We start from the raw sequence: 19,962 nt of genomic DNA on the forward strand, positions 1-19,962 counted from the left end.
TTTCGGCGGCTTGCCAAATGTGGAAAACCCGATAATGACGTGGATGATGAACGCCTGCCACAGCCACATTCGCATCAGCAGTGGGTTTCGCATCCGAGTGGCCTTGGCGGTGATTTAACTGCTCACGGACCGAGTGAAATATAAAATCAACTTCGACTTGGATGGCTGAGGAGGGCGGGAATCAAAGGTGGGCATTGACCGATCCACTACGAAAAACCTCGGTTGTAATTAATGTTGAATGAAGTGGCACTGAGTCCTTTTAAGGGTTCGCAAATCTAACAGGTCGGCTTCAGTTTCGACGGGGCAGATGCTCATTGTGGCTTCACAATATTTTTAAAACAAAGTGTATAAAAATCATTACACAAAAGAATAAATGTAAAAAGCATATATTTATTTTATACATTAATATTTAAAAAGGTCCAAAATGTTACAATCAAATCACAGTTAGACTACTTCTAAATTAAATAAAAAATACTATTTTTTGACAAGGGTAACTATGATTTAAAATTTATTTTATGTTGAACTTCCTTAACTTAAGTTTGAAGCTCGGAAAGTTAGAATATGTATTTAAGAAATAAAATAGTTTGTATGAACATTTTTAAGATTTATAGAAGAAATATTTTACCTTTGAGTAAGAGTACTGAATTGATAGTTAGCTCAAAATAGTCTAGTTGAGCTTTTCTTCTATTTATCCGGAACAAGATCTTTTAATAACAAGTCTATATTGGTTTTTTTTTAATCGAAAACTAAAACCTCCTAAACGCAATGTCTGAAGATACTATCTACCCTTCGAACTGTCCTGTATTGACCGCAGCCGCAATCAATTTTGTCCTCTTTTCGCCCTTTTTCACTTGCGGATTCTAATTAAGTGTTGCAGATACTCGGAAAATGCAATTTACACACACACACACAGAGTTCTCTCTGGGTGCGGCATCGGCACGCCAGATGGCGCTAATGAACTTCCGCTGTCAAATGAAACGCTTACCATGCAAATCGCGCCATTTTCAATAATTGAAGACGCCTGCCACCGCATTGTTATTATCGTTTTCATTTTGTGCTTCCGCCACTCGACTGTTTCGCTTTTCCTTGGCTCATTCGTATTTTTTCGACATTTTTTTGTGCAGGGAGTTCCGCACATGATTCACATCCGTTTAACGCCATTTTCTTCTCGATGGCCCCAGAAAGTAGGCAACAGTTTTTGCTTTTTCGCCTGCCTTGTCGTTCATTTGCTTCTGCTTTCGGTTGGCGCCGGAAAATTGCTCGCATTTAAATGCAAAAATTGTCGGCACGTCTAGGTGTTCATGATGTCCCACCTGCCCCAACACCTTTGCCCCTCTTCCCCGCCCCCTTGCCCTCCTTTGTCCCCCTGAAAATTTACTGCTGCGCGTGCGTTTTCATTTGCTTTTACTGTCTTCGCTCTATCTTTCATTCCGCCCTGGGTTTTTATTTTTTGGATTTTATTTATTTGCCCAAGATTTATGTCACATGCAGGAAGACAGGCCTGTCGTAATATTTTCGCACGAACACACACGCACACACCTGTGGGTCACACACGCAGCCGAACGGTGTGTGTGCGTGCGCGTTATGAATATGTATGTGTTCATTATGTGCCAGGGGGTAGCGGGGCGGAATTTTTTGTTTTTTTGCCACTGCGGAAATGTTCCACAACTTCGGACTGGCATATGAATTATATTTTAATCATCCAGCCAGCCTCTGTCTGCGTTTCCGCATTTGCATTGTAAAGGGCTGAACGAGGGACCGGAGTTCTAAGTTTTGAGTTTATTGAACCCAGGGGTTGATGACACGGTTTATTCGATGTGGTCAAACCATAAAATGTTAATTAAAGTTAGGGTTTTTTGGTAGAATTAATACCACAAACCCGGATCAGAAACTATTTTATCAAACTTAAAACTTGAAATAGGTACTTCAAAAATACATGTGCCAGCAGGCACTTAAATATAATACTTTGAAACAAATGACCAAGGGCTAGCACTCCATGATAATCAACAATTTCAGCGACAATTAAAATATGGCCGGTATCAAAGTACGTTAATGAATTGCAGGTAATGACAAAACGTTATGCGTATGCAAAATGCCATAAATTTGGCAAATGAAATGTTGAAATTGGAAAATTTACGGCAAACTGCACTTGCAAATTGTGAATTGCCAGTGGTCAGGGCTCGATTGGCTGGTTCGCAGTGAAGAGCTTTGAGCCGGGTCCATTTGGCAGCGGGCCCTGTCACATTTTCAGCGCATTTCGCCCCAGCCCGCTTGTGTTTTGCGTTACGGCCGATTTAATCTGCCGTCGGAGCCCTAACAACATGGCCAACAATTAAGCCGTGCGTGCAAATTCAGTGCAAATTTCGTATTTATCGGTGCTACTATTGCCGCCATTGTTGCCCGGCGAAAAGGCTCGATGTTCAGGGTCCTTGTCGAACCGCAGGCGCCCATTTCAGACCCGAAAACGACTCCCGGGTGCCATGGAGAGGGCCTGACAACCGAAAGAACAGAGCCGATACCCCTCCATTGGATTCAGTGATTAACTGCCTCGATTTCAATGCTTTTCGATCGCCATAGCTTTTAATTCAAAATACCAGAGTGCTAATTTGCTCCCAGAACCTCGTAGCAATAAGGTCTAATTAGTGAGTCCGACAAAGTGGCACGAATTTTGCATCTACGAGTATGTGGGTCATTGCCTTTGGACCCACCCTTAATCTCTTCCATTTCCTGATTGAAATCGAATGGCAAACAGGGGCGAACTTAATGAAATGTCAGCACTAAACTAGCAGCAAACTGGCAGAAGGCAACATGTGAGCAGGAAAAGCGCATTTACCCAGTGAAGCAGAAGAAAATCCACGCAAAGAAAAGCGGCAAGAAGTGCTGAATAGCTCACCTGTTGTATAAATTTCCCAGCATACAGACGAGGGAATCTTAATGAATTGAGCATGCTTGCGTTGTGCAAGCCCGCATGCAAGCATCTTTAAAATATAAGAAGCATTCAAGGATTATAATCTAGAGTTCGAACTGTTTTCCCTGTCGGAGTCAGATGACTATCAGAATATGACCTCTTGCCATAACGGAAATTATTACCTACGAAAATACTCTTCTGCCATATATCAATTAGTTATATTAAGGAATTCGATGTGACAGCATATGCGCCATAAATCACCAGGCATAGCCCACAAAACAAATTGTAACTGCCTTATTGGACAGTAATGATAGCATCCGGGGATATCAATAGGCCAAATATCTGGCTAATTGCATTGAATTAAACTTTTCACTCACTGCTAATGAAGCTTTTGGCTGCACTCCAATTAACAAATAAACAAAATGTAAATCATGGCCATAAAAACCTGTCGCTTATGACATACACAAAAATAAAAGTTTTCCCAAAAAGTTTTCAAATAATTTGCATTCTGTGTGCTGGGACTGTGGGTTAATATTACAAAACAATAACCAGAGTCATGGTCCGCATTTGCCATCCAGAACTCAGCGCAGATTGCAAAGTTATTTTTTGTTTCCTTCAATGGGTAATGGAAGTGATATTCGGTCAAAAACATCATGCAATAAAGTTAACTATATAGCTTAAAGTTCGTTTACCCATAAGAACCCTATAGCATTGCCAATCATTAGTTCACTTCAGTTAAACCCAACCAACTTCTCAACAAGCTGACCTATCTGGCATCGCAAATTGCTGCTCATCTTCGTTGTTGGCCATGGCTCACTGACTTTTAAACCAATATGTAAAGGAAAATACAAATGAAAATAAAGTAACGAAGTTGTTGCAAACAGCACAAACAAGTGAACAATAAAACCACTTAAAAAGCAAGCAGCAGAAAATTTCCCTTCACCCAGGGAGCCACCGACACCCACATATAAAAACTAACACGCAGAACAGTGAGAGCACAAGAAATGGCAGGATCCGGAGGAGTAGTTACAGCAACAAGCAGGAGTGGTCGGAGTAGTCGGAGGTCTGTCTGTCCTATATAAAAAGCAAAATAATTGGCGTGTCAGACATTTTGTTACGCCCAATTTAAGTGCTTCCATGTTGGCTCCAAAAAAAGAAATTCGAAAGTGCGAACCCTAACCCAATCTACTCCAACTGAAAGACCTCACGTATCAAAGAAAATTTTAATTGAATTTAAAAACAGTCCAGCGATGTGGTTCTAGAACTACGTTTGCTGGTTGATTATTTGAATGAATCTGCTTAAGATGAATCTTCAGAGTGTTTTCCAACAGAAAACCTATCAGAGTATCTATCGGAATCTGTTTCAGAAACTGCGCGGACAAGTCTGGAGGAGTCTGTATCAGAATCCGTGACGGCATTTGCAGAAGAATCTGTTTCAGAATCTGCGAGCACATATCCTTCGGAATCTAATTCGCTTTTCCGATCTGATTTCCCATAGCCCGCAGAGGATTCCTGGAAGGAGTCCGCAGACGATTCTTCAGTGGTATTCGTGGAGGATTTTCCAGAAAATTCACTGGAAGTATCCGAAAATGTAGAACTTTCTTGGGCATCTCCTTCTTCTTCGGTAGATTTAAATTCATTGGAAGCGGTAAAAGTAGAGGTTTTGGCCCATTGACTGTCAGAATCACTTTCAGACTCCCGATTGTGTTCCATCCACGATGATAGTTTCGAATCCACTGGCGATTTTCCTCCTGAATTCTCTGATTTCGAGGGTTCGTGTATGGAACCTTCACACTTTATGAAGCTCTCTTTTTGGTGGTTTACTCTCCTAATTCGAGCCAGAAAAGCATCTGGGGATTTTCGAATACACTTCAAGTAGAAGAGGAATACTTCAACGTTGATTTCGCAGCAGCCGTTTCTTTTAAGATGAATTTCATAGGGACACAAGGGGTCCCGTATCCAGTTGCGAGTTTTCCACGTATATTTTGACTTGAGGGGGTTCATACGCCTATCCAGCTTGGCCAGCATTGCATTAAACATGATGGCACAGATCTGATCCGCCAGGTATGGCCGCAAGTTCTTGAGCTGGCTCGCCCACAGAACCAGAAATGCGTAAGGCATTATGTGGAACCTTACCAAGCTCAGGACGCGAGGGATGAACTTTTTGCGCCTTTGATAGTTGCTCTCAAGCCACAGTAGAGCTGCATAAAAAACCTGTAAGCACATTACATTTGGTAAGTAAGTTGTATGTAAGGAAATACATTAAGAAGGAAGTTCTAAAATATTGATTTGCATAAATACTACTACTAAAACGAAAACTATAAATTTTTAAAACAATAGATAAATATGGATATACCTAAGATGGAAACCTTACCTCGATCTCGGACTGCACAGCCAAGTTATCCGAGCGGAGCACATCGCACAATCTGTCGACGTCCAAACGCAGATACCCCTTTGTGCACACCAGAGCCAGGAAGCACTTGCCCACCCTGGACAGCATCATGTCGCCCATCGCTCTGAGGCCCCTTCGTTGGGCCTCCCAAAAGCACGCGAAGGCCTTCAGGTCGAAGAACTGCCTGTGGTCGTCTAGGCACTGGAAAAGGCTGTTGGCCAGGGCTGAGCACTTCAGCCGATCTGCGGCTACCAGGAGATCCAGCAACAGACCACGAGGACAGTAAATCTGATCAGTGATCATCCAGCCGTAGGCCATTTCAAAACACTCGTTGCTCATCACACCGTTGGGAAACTTTACCAAATCACCCCGCTTGAGGTTGTTTCTGAAAAGTGCGCAATATATGCGGAGTATCAAGACCTGGCACTTGTAGACCGTATTGCCAACTATCACATGGGCATGGGGACCCACGTTTCTCTCCAGGACGAGCTGCAGTTTTTTAGTCAGCGGCACCTTCCGATGAAGCACCAGGTGGCTAAAGCGCAGGTGCGACATGTACTTCTTGAAGATATTGTACATAAAATAGGGCTCAAAGGCCATGCTTTTCTCCACTTCCTTCCTTTTCTTTGGGTTGATTGGCTTGCAGGAATTCATGATGAAAAATATTTTTTTTTTTCAAAATATACAAATATTTGTATGTAAAGCTGAAATACTAAGAAGTGTTAGGCAGGGGCTGATTGATCACACGCTGATAAAAAAGAATAACTCTTGAAAAGAACACGACCCATAATTGATTAAGTGGACATCATTATGTTAATATGAAAATTAATATTTATATTATAATATGAAACGTTTGAAAGTGTATAAGCCAACAATGACAGCACAAATTGAAATTGAATTGATTAAGTGGCCACCCATTTTCGCATATATTTATATGAATATTTTGAAAATTTTATTGTCAAGCCATTAATATTGATAGGTAGTCTAAAGAATTCTTACAAATTAATCAAGTGCATTCGGTTGGCATATTGACAATGTCCTCGCATTCTTTTCCCCCCACTAAATGCTGCCGTGCGGTCGCTGGTCGATCGAATTAAAATGCATTAATTTGCCATATTATAATTGCATTAATTAAATACCAAAACGGTCGATTGGTGAGTTGCTGCATTTAAATGTTAATAGTCATTCGATGAGGAGTAATAAATGCAAGTCAGCCGGACAACAAAACCCCGATGTAAATCACCATTCTGGCATGCTTAATTTAATCAGCGATTCAAACGCAATCAATCTTGTATTTAAATAAAAAAGAAATCGCACGCCGAGCAGAAAATACTTGTAATTATTTTATTTCCAGAGTAATCTTTATGGCCCGAATGGTGTTTATCAAATTTTGAAGAGCCGAAACAGGTTCAAATATTTTCCTTAGCCCCATTTAAGCTCGTTCAAAAAACAAACTAGCAGCTGGCTAAGAGCCGCTTTGCATGTCTCCACAACATTTAGGAGACCCCGGCATATAATTACACACACATATTCACACACGTACGAAAACACAATATGTCGCTGCAACTCTGCGCACTTCCGCTTAAAACCTTTTACTTCCGGCTGGCAGGACTCGAAAAAAGTACACAACTAGCCCGAAATAGCCAAACTTTATCCGCACATTGCATGTGCCACGCAAATGCAAATTTTATATACTATACCTTCTTGCATTCCTCTTTCGCAGGGCTCCTCTCCATTTAAATTTTATAATATTAAAGGCCCTGAAAGTGTGCCACACAGATACCAGAGCCTACTGATGGGGATCGTGGCAGCAGGGGCATTATCGCCATGTAAGTTATGGCGTCAGAAAGCAATCAATTTTTAATTTTGCGTTTAATTAAAAATGCAGCCGGGGCGCAATTAAAATTATCCCCTGCATTAAACATACGGCGCAGTCAAGAGCAACGATAAAGGCTCGATTTGGGTGTTGGCCGGCTCGAAAGTTAGTCGCCGCTTAAATGACAGTAACCAAAATCTGGTTTTGTTGCAATCAATCATGGCCGGGACGCGGGGTGGTGGGCGGTGGTTTGGTTTCGGGTTGGTGGGTCGGTGGGTCGGTGGGTCGGCGGTTCGCTGTGTCGTTGCTGCTCGCTCAGCATCATCGGTAATTGGAAATAGGTGGCATCGTCATCGTGATTGCGTGGTCACCCTGTCCGCAGCAACATAGACACGACCTGACACTCCCAACTGATACAGCACTATTTACATTGCGGTCAAAATAATAGCAATATCACTAATAAATGCTCCCAAAAGTAACAAGTCAAGTAAACAAGAATTTATGGCCATTTTATTAATATTTAAAGAAATCAGAAGCTACATGCTTTAAGTGGTAAGTGACTTTATTTCTTAATATTACATTTTCAGTTACTTAAAAATAATCAACAACCTTAAAAAAACAACCTTGAAAAAGAATCTATAGATTAAATTTGAAAAATTTGCTTCGTAAAAGAATAGGTTTTTTAAGCTTTAATTTATTTTTTCAATATTCTTCGTCGTAATACTTTTGTTTTAATCCCTTTTATAAAACATAATATCGCGACGACAGCTGTATGCTACATTTATCGCTCGCACACACGCAAATGTTGCAACTGCGGTTGCGGCCCTAAAAGTTCGGTGCGGATATCGAGCGCTCGTTTCAATGGGTTTATTAGCATGCCGCTGTGGCGTATGAGTGATATTTCAATAATGAGCATTCAATAAATTGACAATAATTATCGCCGGACATCATATGACCAATTCGTGTCGCTTCCGAACAAACGACAATTGCCGTATGGTTCACGCGGTAAACAGTAGACATCACTTGTATTCAATGGCTTTTAAGCCATGATTAAAATCAATCGATTAATTCACCTTATAATACTAAATACATATTCCCAAAATTTAAAATTATTTTAGGTATCTGCTTTGCTGTATTTACTGTATGAGCTTGAAAAGTGACGAACCTCCCAACCTGATTACCCGTCAAGAAGGATTGACAGCCATTATTCAATTGATAGATTAAATCCGCCGTTGAAAGCACGTTGTATTTGCGTTTAGCCAGCAGATCAATGGTGTTGACCTAGCCTTCTGCCGAATCACTTTCCATTAATTTAGTCGACGGCCAGTGAAAAATTTGATTACCCAAAACTGTGGGTACGTCTGCTGGCTAGAAATTACAGGGACATGAAATTTAATCATTCTAATTTGTGGAATTTATGAAGTTTATTGCTCACGCTTAATAGACACAAACGCTAACAGATTTTTGGGGGCAAGTGGCAGCGTTATTTCAAGTTGGTCCCGGCTAAAATAAAACCATTACCTCACGTATTATTGGATAATACTGAATATTTAATACACTTTTATAGAAGATTAATAAATTACTTGCCAAAGTGCTAAGCATGGGTAAAACCAACATTTAAATTTATTTTTTAAATGTTTTTTAAAAAGAATTTATGTTTTTCGATCGATAAGCATTGGGGAGAGGGCATTTTATGTTCTTACAACCAAAGTAGACTTTAGGCATTTTTTTTTACCCTGGAAAGCCCACCAACATTATTTCCCCTCCGCCGCACTTCTGGACGCTTTCCGCAGCGGCGGTTTTTCCTCTTCGCTTTGGCTTCTGTTTCCCAGCTTTTCGTGATGAGGCACATGGAGCTTAGGCCGGCTCCCCACTACGTGCGGAAATGTGTCTAAATTGTGTGTAAAAATTTCGCCATCCCGTTGTTATTACATTTTTTGCACCCCTCGGCCGCAAGTTGGGGTGACACCATATGGCCTCTGCAGATAAGGCTAAGTAATTGATGGACAACGACTAGCTTTGGTAAGTGGTTCACTCGGAAGGGCCAAAGGAATATTGAAAATTAATTTATGGTGGGAGGTTTTTTTAAAAAAAAATGAGAGGACATTTTAGAAATCCTTTAAAAGTTGAATTCAACCAATAAAGCCCTAAAAATCCTGTAGCTCTTGTCGTATTTTTTTCCAAACTGCTTAAAAGTTTATCCATTTAAAGCAGTACCTTTGCAACTTCACACTCTAAAATTTAACGAAGCATTTCCCAAAATAGCCCTAAGACAAGACTGTTACAATCTAGTCTATTACTTTTAAACGGTTCCAGACCAAAGCCAATTATGTCCCATCGTTCTGTGTGGACCACAATATCGCTGGCCCCCCCACCAATCTTACATAACATTTTCAATTACCATTTCGGTGATGCGGCCAAGACCACATCCCCTTTGTCCCAACCCTCGCCTCGAATGGGGCAAGTTTAGCTACGAAATTGAGACATGTTGTTTGAGTACATTTTGTGGTTTCGACTCTGGCAGCAGGGCTGTGGGAATTTTCGTGTTTTGTGTATGCAATTTTAAATGCACATCGCAGCTCGGCCCAGTTTGCCTCAGTTCGGTTCGGTTTGGTTTGTTTTGGTTCACCCAACCAATTCCCAAGACCCATGTTGCTGTAACGAGCCGCCTTTGTTTGCTAAAAACTTATCAAGGCTATGGTCAGTACTTGGACCGAGCCATGGAGAACTCAGCTTGGAGAGTGGGTCCTGAGCCCAGGGTAAACAAGGAGCAAATGCCTGCAATGATCATCCTGCAGCTGGGGCCTGCCTCCTCTGGCCTAGTCAATTTTTATACAGACTGTCGATTCGGTGTGGGTGGGTTGGAGCCTCCGGCCGGATTTCTATGCTCCTTTGGCCATTGTCCCGGGCACTGGGACGTGTGTACTTTAAAGGTCTTGGCAGTCACTTCCACATGATTGGGCAATTCACAATCTTTTTCATATGGCCACCCCGGCCGTTGTCTAAGCTGATGACTCAATTAACTGCCAAACGTGCTTTTGTGAGCTGTCAGTTGGAAAGGCTTAGATCCCCGATTGCAATTAGCCCATATAATCACTGGTACGAAAATGGATGCTGATAGCCGGGGATTATAGGTCGATGGATTAATTAAAAGTCTTGCTTCTTTCCCAGATTATTTTATTGAACATAAAATAGTTTTCATGGAAAATTTCATAAATATTTAAAGACTGTAAAAATTGTATGAACCCTTGCAGGTTTGCCTAAAAGTGAGACAGTTTTTCTGATGTCTGCTGCAAATACTTTTGAAACACCTGTAATACCCCAGCATTTTTCAGCTCAACATTTTAAACAGTAAGTCTTTAATCGAGGCGGGGGCAGGAATTAAATGGAACGTGCAAAATCCATGGCCAGCAAAAAGCTGTCATCGAAAGCAGAACAATAAATATGAGCTGCCCATGATTAATGATTTGCACGCACAAGCGAACTAACCGAAAAAACAGCCAAATTCTTGGCCAACTTGAGAGCCAAAAAGCAGGCAAAAACAGGCAGCAGCCACAACAACTCCTGGGCGGGCATTCACTTCTGTTCGGCTTTGCGGGCAGCGTAGCGTGTATTAAGGGAATTAAAATGTTATTATATAAAACAAGGACAAGGGTCCGAGCCAGATGAAGACGAGCAGGAGGCGTGGGCAGTGCGATGGCAACGCTGTTGCCACTGATCCAGGATAACGACGTGATAATCACACCCATCACAGCCACTCAGACCCAGCATATGACGGACGATTCCCTGCCAGGGTGCTGGGACGGGGACTGCCAGGTGACTTGTACATAATTCCAGCAATTTTTGCAAAGAACTTAATTTTACGCTCCTGCATTTCCCAAATGAAAAGTCGGGTGCTCCCCCCGAACCGGCGGCCCTGACAACCTTTGTCTGGCTTTAATAAGTTTGCTTAGTTCCAGCCAGAAAAGCACTGAAGCGGGCACTCAGTTGGCTTCCTTTCAAATATCCTTCCATATTCCATATAACCCGGGTTTTTGTCTTTCATCCTGTCTCGAATGGCGTTGTTCAGGGGCTTCCTTTGTTTTGCATTGTTGTGCAGCGAGTGCGAAAAAGTTAATGGGTCAACTCGCTGGGGTTCCTCACGAATTTAAGGAATTTTTAATTAGCCTTGGGCATACAATAAATATGTAAAGTAAATGTTATATAATTAATTATTTTTAAACTTTTTAAGTGCGAGGAGAATTTATATGGAGTAATGATATTAGTATACGCAAACTCGGTGTTAACATCATATTTACTTCAGCTAGATATATTTAAAAGCAGCTAAGAATTTTAAGCAAAGAACAAGTGCTAGGCATCCTACAAACAGATTTTCACTAATTTTTGTATTTGATAAAGATATTTTTTTAGAGCTAGACTCTTTTATGATAAACTATTCCCTTTTTATTTCAAGGAGCGCACGCAGGTAAACATTTGATATGAAAACTTCAAAGTCTGTAAGCAAATAATTGATAATCAAGTTTTAAATAATTAACAGGGAATATTTTAGCAAAGACTCACTGCCATATAGGTGGTAATCGACACAGGAGCCAGCTTGTAGGTTCTCCAAACATAGGGCTTCGTAGCACGCATCATTAGGATCAGCAGCATCTTTCGATAGGCAAGATCACCCTCATACCAATTGTTATAAAAGGCAGCTGGCAAGACTTTGTCGCTCTAAAAAAAATTAAATGCCATTAAAATACCTTAAAAATTTTTAAATTTAATAAAATAAAAAAATCTTAAAAATATCCCTATCTTTTCTTACCGCAAAAGATACCAGAGTACCATTGTGACACAGGGAAAAAGTGTATATCATTAGTATAATAAGTCCCATCGCATTCTTAAGAACTGACATCATGTCGAGCGTGGTCAAATTGTAGGACATAGAGCACACGGCAATGGTAGAGGTAGTTAAACTAATCAAAAAGGTAAAGTTAAAGATGCCGTTAATATTGTTAGCCAGCTGCACTATTTTCTGATGGTAACAAATCAGTGACATGAGCTTCTGCTTGGCTCTTAAGTACTTGGCGTCTAAGTTCTCCAACTGACTGGATAACCCATCGAAATGTAGTTCTAGTTGTAGGGTACAGACATGAATCAATAACAGATTAGTCAATAGAGTGCCAACAATTAGAATTGTAGAAAAGGCTTGGCTTATGTACAAAGCGCAGAATCCGGGAATAGAATCCCCAATTTTCCAGGGGTACCAAGCCTCGTTTTGCATATTATAAGACACTTGCATTGAGTCCGTAAGAATGTCGTAAGCCATGGTTATAAATGGCATTCCGTTGTAGTATGCAGTGCCAAAAGCGAAGAATATGGTACAATTTTTCATCAATCGATTGGATTTCTTAAGACGACAGCTCACGGAATAGGTATCCTTTAATTTCTGATCAAACAGATCCTGAAGTTCAGCGAGCACATTCTCAATCTGAGGTCGAAGTACTAGAAGCGAAAACATGTTAAGTGTGGCTAGAACGACAAACCTCAGCATAGTGCTGGCCTCCGAAAATTTTCCAGCATATATCAAAAGATCTGAAGTTTCCTTATCGAGTTGATAGGCGTAGACAGTGAAAGAAACATTGTAAAAGCTCAGGTTAATAGCAGTGGCGATGAAAAATATTTTTTTTATCCGTGTTTCCTTGAGTCTCAATGGCTTCCTGCCCTTCCATTCAAATCTTGGCCTCAGAGTCCATCGACAGGCTATGTCAGTATAGTGCATAATATCCTCGTAATGCATGGTTGAAAGACCACCTCGTACTGAGAATTTAAAAAAATCTATTTCCAAAAATTAGGCAATCAGCCCAGCAGTAATAATGTCCTGAGAATAAACAACTGCATAAAATTGATTATCAAGTCAATTACAGTTGATAATAATCATTTCTGTCAGTTCCCATGCATGAAAAATGTTAGGTTTAAGAGCCTTTTAAGAGCCTTTTTAATTTTCATAGAAAATTACAATAAATCAAGTGACTTCTTATTGGTGACTTATTTAGTGCAACTGCACGTATCTTAAACAATTTTTTTGGGACTGTTTGGTTAAAAAACTAACTGCACTAAATACCTTGAGTTGATAGAGCTTGATACTATATTTGTATCTATTACATACTAACTTATTCAAAATTCTATCATAATTTTTTAAGGGATTTACACCGAACATGGAGGTATTTTCATAAAAATATTTTTTAAAGTATTATTTTCAAAGTTTTTCGACAGCCTATCACAATGACTGACGTGAATTGGCACTTGATAAGTACGCTTTATAAACTTACCGCAAATATTAAGTACGTCCCATTGCGACACATGCAAAAATTATAAATCAAGAATAGTAAGAGTCCGAGCATATGCTTAAGGGCCGGCCCCAAGTCGAACATAGTCATGGAAAAGGCCAGGAAACACATGCAAGTAATGGATATCGAGAGGCTTATGAAAAACATAAAGTTGAAGAATCGATTCACTTTGTCCGCCAGATGGAAAAGGCTGTTGTGATATGTGATGAGCGACTTCAACTGCTCCTTGGCCGTGGGAAGTCTTGCATCGATGGCTTCCAGCTGCCTGGCCAATCCATCAAAGTGGATCTCCAGCTGGATGCCAAAGAAGCTAACCAGAAACTGGCTGAACATGATGACACATAGGTTCGTCTGGCACGAAAAGGCCTGGCAGACGACCGCAACTAAGAATCCTGGAACAGAACCCTGAATCTTCCAAGGATACCAGGTACTGCTCTGAAGGCGGTAACTCAAGTCCTGCGCTTCCGTCAGAAGTTCTCGAGTCATGAGAATAATGGGTAGTAAATTGTAGTACGCGATGGCTAGGCTAGTGAAGATAACCAATCTCCTTATGAAACGAGTGTACGACTCGTAATAGTGTCGAGTGCGATAAGGTTTCTTTTTGGTGTGTTGAAACAACTCCTCGAAGTCGTCCATTAATTTCTCGATATGTGGCTTGAGGCTTAGTATTTTCCACAAGCTGAGGGTGCCCACGGTGGTAAATCCAAGCATGGCTCCCACGGTTGCCAATTCGGCCAAGTACTCAATGGGGTCCTGTGTACTTCCATCAACGAAATACCCGTACATAATGCATCCGATATTGTGATATATCAGATTCACTGCTCCGAATAGGAAGATAAAGCGTCTTGCTAAGTTTTGGTTGACGGCCGAGGATCGCCTGCCATTCCACTCGAATCTGGGAAGTTGGGCCGCTAGGCACACGAGGTCCTGGTATAGCATGAAGTCCTCCAGCTGCATCTGGTACTGAATTATTACTGGGGGCGCATTCCCTGGCGATTATTGCAATTGCTGGGATTATCCACGGTGAGAACGTGCAACTGTTTCATTTAGTTAATAAAGTCTTTTGGAAAGCCATCTGATTTGAAATGCATAATGGAAAGCCCTTAGTCGGGGTAATTTGGAAGCAAATTGCCTAAATATTTTAATACCAATTTGGTGTCTTGAAAATACTTTCATCTACGCATTGTAACACTAAAGATTTGAATTTCCCTTTATAATTCTAAGGTAAAAAGCGGTGTGTAAATTAAAGGCCCTTTTTAAATATTTGAATATAAATGTAGTTTAGGATAATTCGTGTAGTTCAATTATTTTTATCTACCAACTTATGATGAATAAATTTGCATAAAAAAATTAACTTTTTCGTAATGTTCCAGAAGCACAGTACTACTCTATTGACTCGACTTACCCCTATGGAGAACTCAGTGCCCAAAAAGCAGATGACAAAATTGTAAACGATAAATGCAACCAGCCCATTGACGCACTTAAAGGCGGACACCAAATCGAGGAGCAAAATAGCCACACTCGTCATGCAAAGAGCAATTGTGGAAAATACCAGGCCGCCAAGGAAGGAAAAGTTCATTATTTCGTTGAATTGAACGGCGATCCGAATAACCTGACTGTGGTAAGCGATCAGCCTTCTCAACTCCTGCCTGGCACCTTGATGACGAGAGTCAAGTTCGCGTAACTGATTGGCTATAGCATCGAAGTGCAGCTTCAGCTGGTAGGTGAATATGCAGATAAGATTGTGGGTGCCCAAGGAGAATGCCACGCCCACGATCGAGCCGATGCAAGTGGCGAAGTGTCCCAGCCCATAACCAACTGCTGAACCATGCACCCTCCAGGGATACCAGGTGTTGATCTGGGTCTTATAGCCGACCTCCATGCCGTCCATTAAGTGCTCGTAAAGTAAGCTCGCCAGTGGCGCGCCATTGTAGTACAGGGCGAACAGCCAAAAGTACACAAACTCGAATTTCATCAAGCCGTTTGCCAGGCTATGGTAATGCCGGCAGCGATAGTGCCTTTCCCCGGGTCTTGGATACAGCTTCATTAGGTGCGTTAGCAGCACCTCGATCTCGTTGCGATGATACGAAAGGGCACATACGTTGTAAAATCCCACGGAGACGAGCATCAGGGCACCTGTGGCCTCAGATATCCCGGCCACAAATCTTTGGGTGTCCTCCTCCTTCATGTCGAATAACAGCCAATAAGTCATCACTCCAACAATCTGGTAAGCCAGGCAAAAGCTTGCCAACAAAAAGAAGCCCCTTCTGAACGTCGGGTTGGGATCACTCTCCGCTGGGCGTCCACTCCATTTAAAACGCGGCGCCATTGCCAAGCGGATACTCCTGTCAAAGTACTCAAAATACTCATGAAATTCCATCTTGCTCTAAGCCGAGACTGAATCTAATTCGCAAAGGGCACTTGTTCTTATACGCCAGTCTGCAGAACCTAATTGACTAATTTTTAATCATCTATATTAGAGTTCCTGTGAAACGGCAAGTGGTTTTGAGGTACCATATAGTATAGCAAATATAGTGGATCCCAATGGTATAATCAAATATCATATCTTTAGACCTCGATTTTATGGAAACTCATTTTTAAATTCGATTTTCAAACCACTCTTTCTAATTTTTTACCATGTTACTTTATATTTACCATAGTAACCATATCAAGTAAAACAGATATAACCTATATTCCTTTGATAAATCTTAGATTTCGACTTAAAACTTCGACTTGCTGTTGCTTCTTAAAATATTATAATAACATCAATTCCATAAGCAAATCATAATCAAAGCCCGATAATATAGTTAACAATATTACTTACCGCTGCGGTAATCGCGGTGCCCATGTAGCAGATAACGAAGTGGTAGAGGACGAAGGCCACCAGGCCACTGACATATTTAAAGGCGGAGGCCAAGTCGAGTAGCAGGATGGCAACACTTGTCATACAAATGGCGATGGTGGAAAATATAAGGCTGCCCAGGAAGTAATAGTTCATGATCTGATTGACCTGGTCTCCAATATCGAGAATACGACCATGGTAGATGACCAAAACCTTCAGTTTCTGATAGGATCCAGGAAGCCGAGAATCCAGACGGAGGAGCTGGCTTGCCAAGGCGTCGCAGTGCAGTTTCAGTTGGAACGTAAAAATGCAAACAATATTCAGGGATTTAAGGGAAAAGGCAACACCGACAACGGAAGCAAGGCCTTGAACAAATATAGCCAGTCCAAATCCAAGTGCTGAACCATTAACCTTCCAGGGAAACCACGTATTAGTTTGCGTCCTGTACTTCATGTTTTCTCTATCCATCAGATACTCCCACAGAAGCAGCAAAAGCGGCGCGCCATTGTAATACAAAAAGAAGACAATATACAGTAAATACTGACACTTCATGGTAAAAAGAGCGACATCTAGGTAGTGCTGCGTCCTGTAATGACCATCTTTTGGTTTCGGATACAGCACTTGAAACTCCGCGAAAACCGACTGAATTTGAGGACGGTTCCTTGTGAGTCCCCAGACATTGATGAATGCCACACAGATCAACATAAGTGAGCCGCACATTTCCGAAAGGCCTGTAACGAACCTAACCGCGTCCTTTTCCTTCCGGCCAAACAAGTAGAAATAAGTAACTATGCCGAGCCACTGGAAGACCAAAAAAATGACTGCAAGTGAGAAGAGATTTTTACTGATGGTTGTTTCTTGCTTTCTATTTTTCGGTCCTCCAATCCATTGAAAGCGAGGACAGAATCCCATGTCACAGGCCTGGTCTAAGTACTTCATATAGTCTATCAACGGCATTCTGCTGAAAACTGTGCGAAACTAGATAGGGCTTTCGCGTATTAGGTCTTTTATAAGTCAGCCTGCAGGGCTAATTGGGTAATCTTTAAGCAGCTATATTAGAGTTCTGAGAAAAGACAACTGTTCCGCTTGCCATACGACATATACCTAACCCTATTACTTAGTACTATTACTTACAGCAGCAGTGACCGCAGTTCCCATGTAGCAGATGACGAAGTGGTAGAGCACAAAGGCAATCAGACCGCTCATGTACTTGAAGGCAGAGGCCAAGTCGAGCAGCAGAACTGCCACGCTCGTCATGCAAATGGCAATTGTGGAACCCACCAGGCTGCTGCCGAATATAAAGTTCAGGATCTGATTGAACTCGTCTCCGATACGCAGAATTCTAGAGTGATAGGCTATCAGATTCTTCAGCTGCTCATGTGCTCTGGGCTGACGAGCATCGAGGGAAAGCAGCTGGCTGGCCATTCCATAGTAGTGCAATTTCAGTTGGAAACTAAAAATACAGACTATGTTCTGGGTGGCTATGCTGAAGCCCACGCCGACGAACGAAGCTATGGCGATGGTAAGAATGGCCACACCGAATCCCAGAGCAGACCCCTGGACCTTCCAGGGAAACCAAGTGTTGGTCTGGGTCTTGAAACTCAGACTCTGGTCCTCCTGCAGGTGTTCCCAGAGCAGCAGCATAAGAGGGGCACTGTTGTAGTACACGTAGAAGATCATGTAGAACACGAACTCCCCCTTCATAATGAGCATGGCCACGTCGTAGTAGTGCTGGCAACGGTAATGCCTGTCCCTGGGTTGTGGATATATCTCCTGGAGCTCCTTGAACATTCCCTCGATCTGAGAGCGGTTCTTTATGAGCGCATAGACATTTGCGAATCCCACACTGGTCAGCATAAGAGATCCACACATTTCCGACCCTTCTGTCACGAAGGTGGCCGTGTCCTCTGCCTTTCGCCCATTTCGATACCAGTAGATTATCACTCCAAAAATCTGGTAGATCTCGAAGATAATACCGACTACGAGCAGGGCTTTCCTTTCCCAAGTATATGGTTTTCCCTCTGTGCGCCGGCCAGACCATTCATATCTCGGTATGCAAGCCATCCAGCAGCCCAGGTCTATGTACCTCATATAGTCGTGCAACTGCATGCTGACTTCAACTATGACTGAACAGCCAGGGAAAGAAACTGGATTTCAGGACCTAATTGAGCAATAATAAATTAATCCTTGGGAAAAGCCAACTGCTGATTTGGTTAAAGACCAGTGATGACAGTTTAGTCACGATAAAAAGGATACAAAGTTGAGTAATGAATTTTTGTTGGTTTAACAAATCAGTAAAGTAAATCATTCGGATTAGCTTATTTGGCAGGCATTTAATATTAATGGTTAGCCGAATCCAAGGCTAATCAAGGACATTTTTTAAGTTTGTTTGTTTATTTATTCGTTTTACATTCGTGTCAAGCTCGTAATGATGATGCCTTTGAGCTGGTTAGCAGGCTTTTATGCGCTCGTCTATCGCTGCTGATATCAGCAGACAAGTGCTGCTCGTTCTGCACTCCATTTCCGGCGGAAGTCCACCCAAGGAGACATTTTTATGTACAGACATATATGCTGTGTGCCTGCATGTCGGAGCATGTGTATTGTACTTGGCGCTTGTTTACTTCTTTGTTTATGGGCATCCCCATGGCCCCCGCTCTTTTACGACGCCGAACCAATGCCAGTTTTTTTATTGTTGCCTTTATTCTGCGGTCTACTTGGTTGCGCCTCATATGCTCCATGCTCCGAGGACCCAGAACCCAGGCCCCAGGATGTGCCAGGATATGGGCTGCCCCCTCGTCCAGGAGCGTTTTTGTTTGCTATTGATTTATGGTTTGGTGATTTCGCTCCTTGTGCGGGATTGGGATTTTCTGTTTACTGTCGACGTCTCATCAGCGTTTTGTTGCGGTAATTAAACTCTGATTGGTTTTCAATTGTTTTTATTGATTGGCATTGGCGTTTCTTTTTAATCGAGCTTCTGTTGATTCGCAATTAGCCGCCGCATCCCCGAACGGTGCCGGGGAACTGTTTAAATTCAGTTGAAACATCCTGCGAAAGTAAAATTTATGAAGACAAACAAAGGCGGAAAGTTGGCAGGACTCGCAGTCCCGCCCGAGTACCCGGCCAATTGCCAAAGGACTCAAATCGAGCGGCAGCTGCGCGTAATGGACAATTTGAATTATCCGTCCGTCGCCGTCGGCGGAGGAGTGTGAGTAATAGTTTTGGCAGCCAGCGCGCCTTTCTGGCCAGGAATTTATGGAGATCCACGAGCCAAGGGCCACTACATCGACTCCCGGCCTCTTGGCAGTGGCTGCTCCAATTCATCTCCTTCGTCCTGGCCGCTGACAAGTGCAAAAGTACGCCAAAGTTATGGGGCAACCAGCAACTCAGACAACTCGCAACGCGCAACTGTTGGACTTATCGATCCGCCCGGCGGGCCTTTTAAACTAATTAAGCCCCGGTAAGAGGCGAACAACACATGCTACTAATTTGCGAAATTAACGTGTTTGTTTTGGCCGCTCTCGAAATAAATTACCCAGAAGATGGAAAAATAAAAATAACGGCTGGCCAAAGGTGAGGGCAATGGCCATAAATTCGCATCGAAAGCGAATGCCGTGCTGCAACTTGTTTACGCCCACAAAAAAAGGTTACCAATCCCATGGTTAGAAATTACAG

General features: G+C 42.1%; 3 protein-coding genes across 4 annotated transcripts; all 3 read right to left on the reverse strand.

The window, feature by feature from the left end:
- Nucleotides 1-4,117: 4,117 nt before the first annotated feature.
- LOC108028142 (uncharacterized) lies at nt 4,118-6,024 on the reverse strand. Its single transcript, XM_017099798.3, has 2 exons — nt 5,283-6,024; nt 4,118-5,122 (listed from the first exon to the last, which is right to left on the reverse strand). Exons 1-2 carry the CDS (start codon nt 5,952-5,954, stop codon nt 4,208-4,210), a joined length of 1,587 nt encoding a protein of 528 aa, XP_016955287.1. The 5' UTR covers nt 5,955-6,024; the 3' UTR covers nt 4,118-4,207.
- Nucleotides 6,025-11,559: 5,535 nt separating this feature from the next.
- Nucleotides 11,560-15,922, reverse strand: LOC108028133 (putative odorant receptor 69a). Of its 2 annotated transcripts, XM_017099789.1 has the most exons (5): nt 15,217-15,922; nt 14,854-15,165; nt 13,431-14,405; nt 11,677-11,832; nt 11,560-11,610 (listed from the first exon to the last, which is right to left on the reverse strand). In XM_017099789.1, the coding sequence occupies exons 1-5, from the start codon at nt 15,826-15,828 to the stop codon at nt 11,560-11,562; spliced, it is 2,106 nt and encodes a 701-aa protein (XP_016955278.1). In that variant the 5' UTR covers nt 15,829-15,922. The 2 variants fall into 2 exon arrangements, with proteins under 2 accessions (XP_016955278.1, XP_016955277.1); XM_017099788.1 differs by having other exon boundaries at nt 14,854-15,922.
- Nucleotides 15,923-15,924: 2 nt separating this feature from the next.
- LOC108027987 (putative odorant receptor 69a) lies at nt 15,925-18,399 on the reverse strand. The gene is made up of 3 exons (XM_017099613.2): nt 17,425-18,399; nt 16,273-17,091; nt 15,925-15,933 (listed from the first exon to the last, which is right to left on the reverse strand). Exons 1-3 carry the CDS (start codon nt 18,397-18,399, stop codon nt 15,925-15,927), a joined length of 1,803 nt encoding a protein of 600 aa, XP_016955102.2.
- Nucleotides 18,400-19,962: the final 1,563 nt, after the last annotated feature.

Source organism: Drosophila biarmipes, chromosome 3L (assembly GCF_025231255.1).
Source record: "Drosophila biarmipes strain raj3 chromosome 3L, RU_DBia_V1.1, whole genome shotgun sequence".
In the NCBI taxonomy this organism is placed as follows: domain Eukaryota; kingdom Metazoa; phylum Arthropoda; class Insecta; order Diptera; family Drosophilidae; genus Drosophila; species Drosophila biarmipes.

Coding starts and splice junctions, on each gene's coding strand:
- LOC108028142 (XM_017099798.3), bottom strand. CDS start 5,954: ATGAATTCCTGCAAGCCAATCAACCCAAAGAAAAGGAAGGAAGTGGAG. Junction 5,123..5,282: donor CTGTGCAGTCCGAGATCGAG/GTAAGGTTTCCA, acceptor ATGTGCTTACAG/GTTTTTTATGCAGCTCTACT.
- LOC108028133 (XM_017099788.1), bottom strand. CDS start 15,828: ATGGAATTTCATGAGTATTTTGAGTACTTTGACAGGAGTATCCGCTTG. Junction 14,406..14,853: donor GCACTGAGTTCTCCATAGGG/GTAAGTCGAGTC, acceptor ATTCAGTACCAG/ATGCAGCTGGAGGACTTCAT. Junction 11,611..11,676: donor CGATTACCACCTATATGGCA/GTGAGTCTTTGC, acceptor ATTTGCTTACAG/ACTTTGAAGTTTTCATATCA.
- LOC108027987 (XM_017099613.2), bottom strand. CDS start 18,399: ATGCAGTTGCACGACTATATGAGGTACATAGACCTGGGCTGCTGGATG. Junction 17,092..17,424: donor GAACTGCGGTCACTGCTGCT/GTAAGTAATAGT, acceptor TTGGTCTTCCAG/TGGCTCGGCATAGTTACTTA.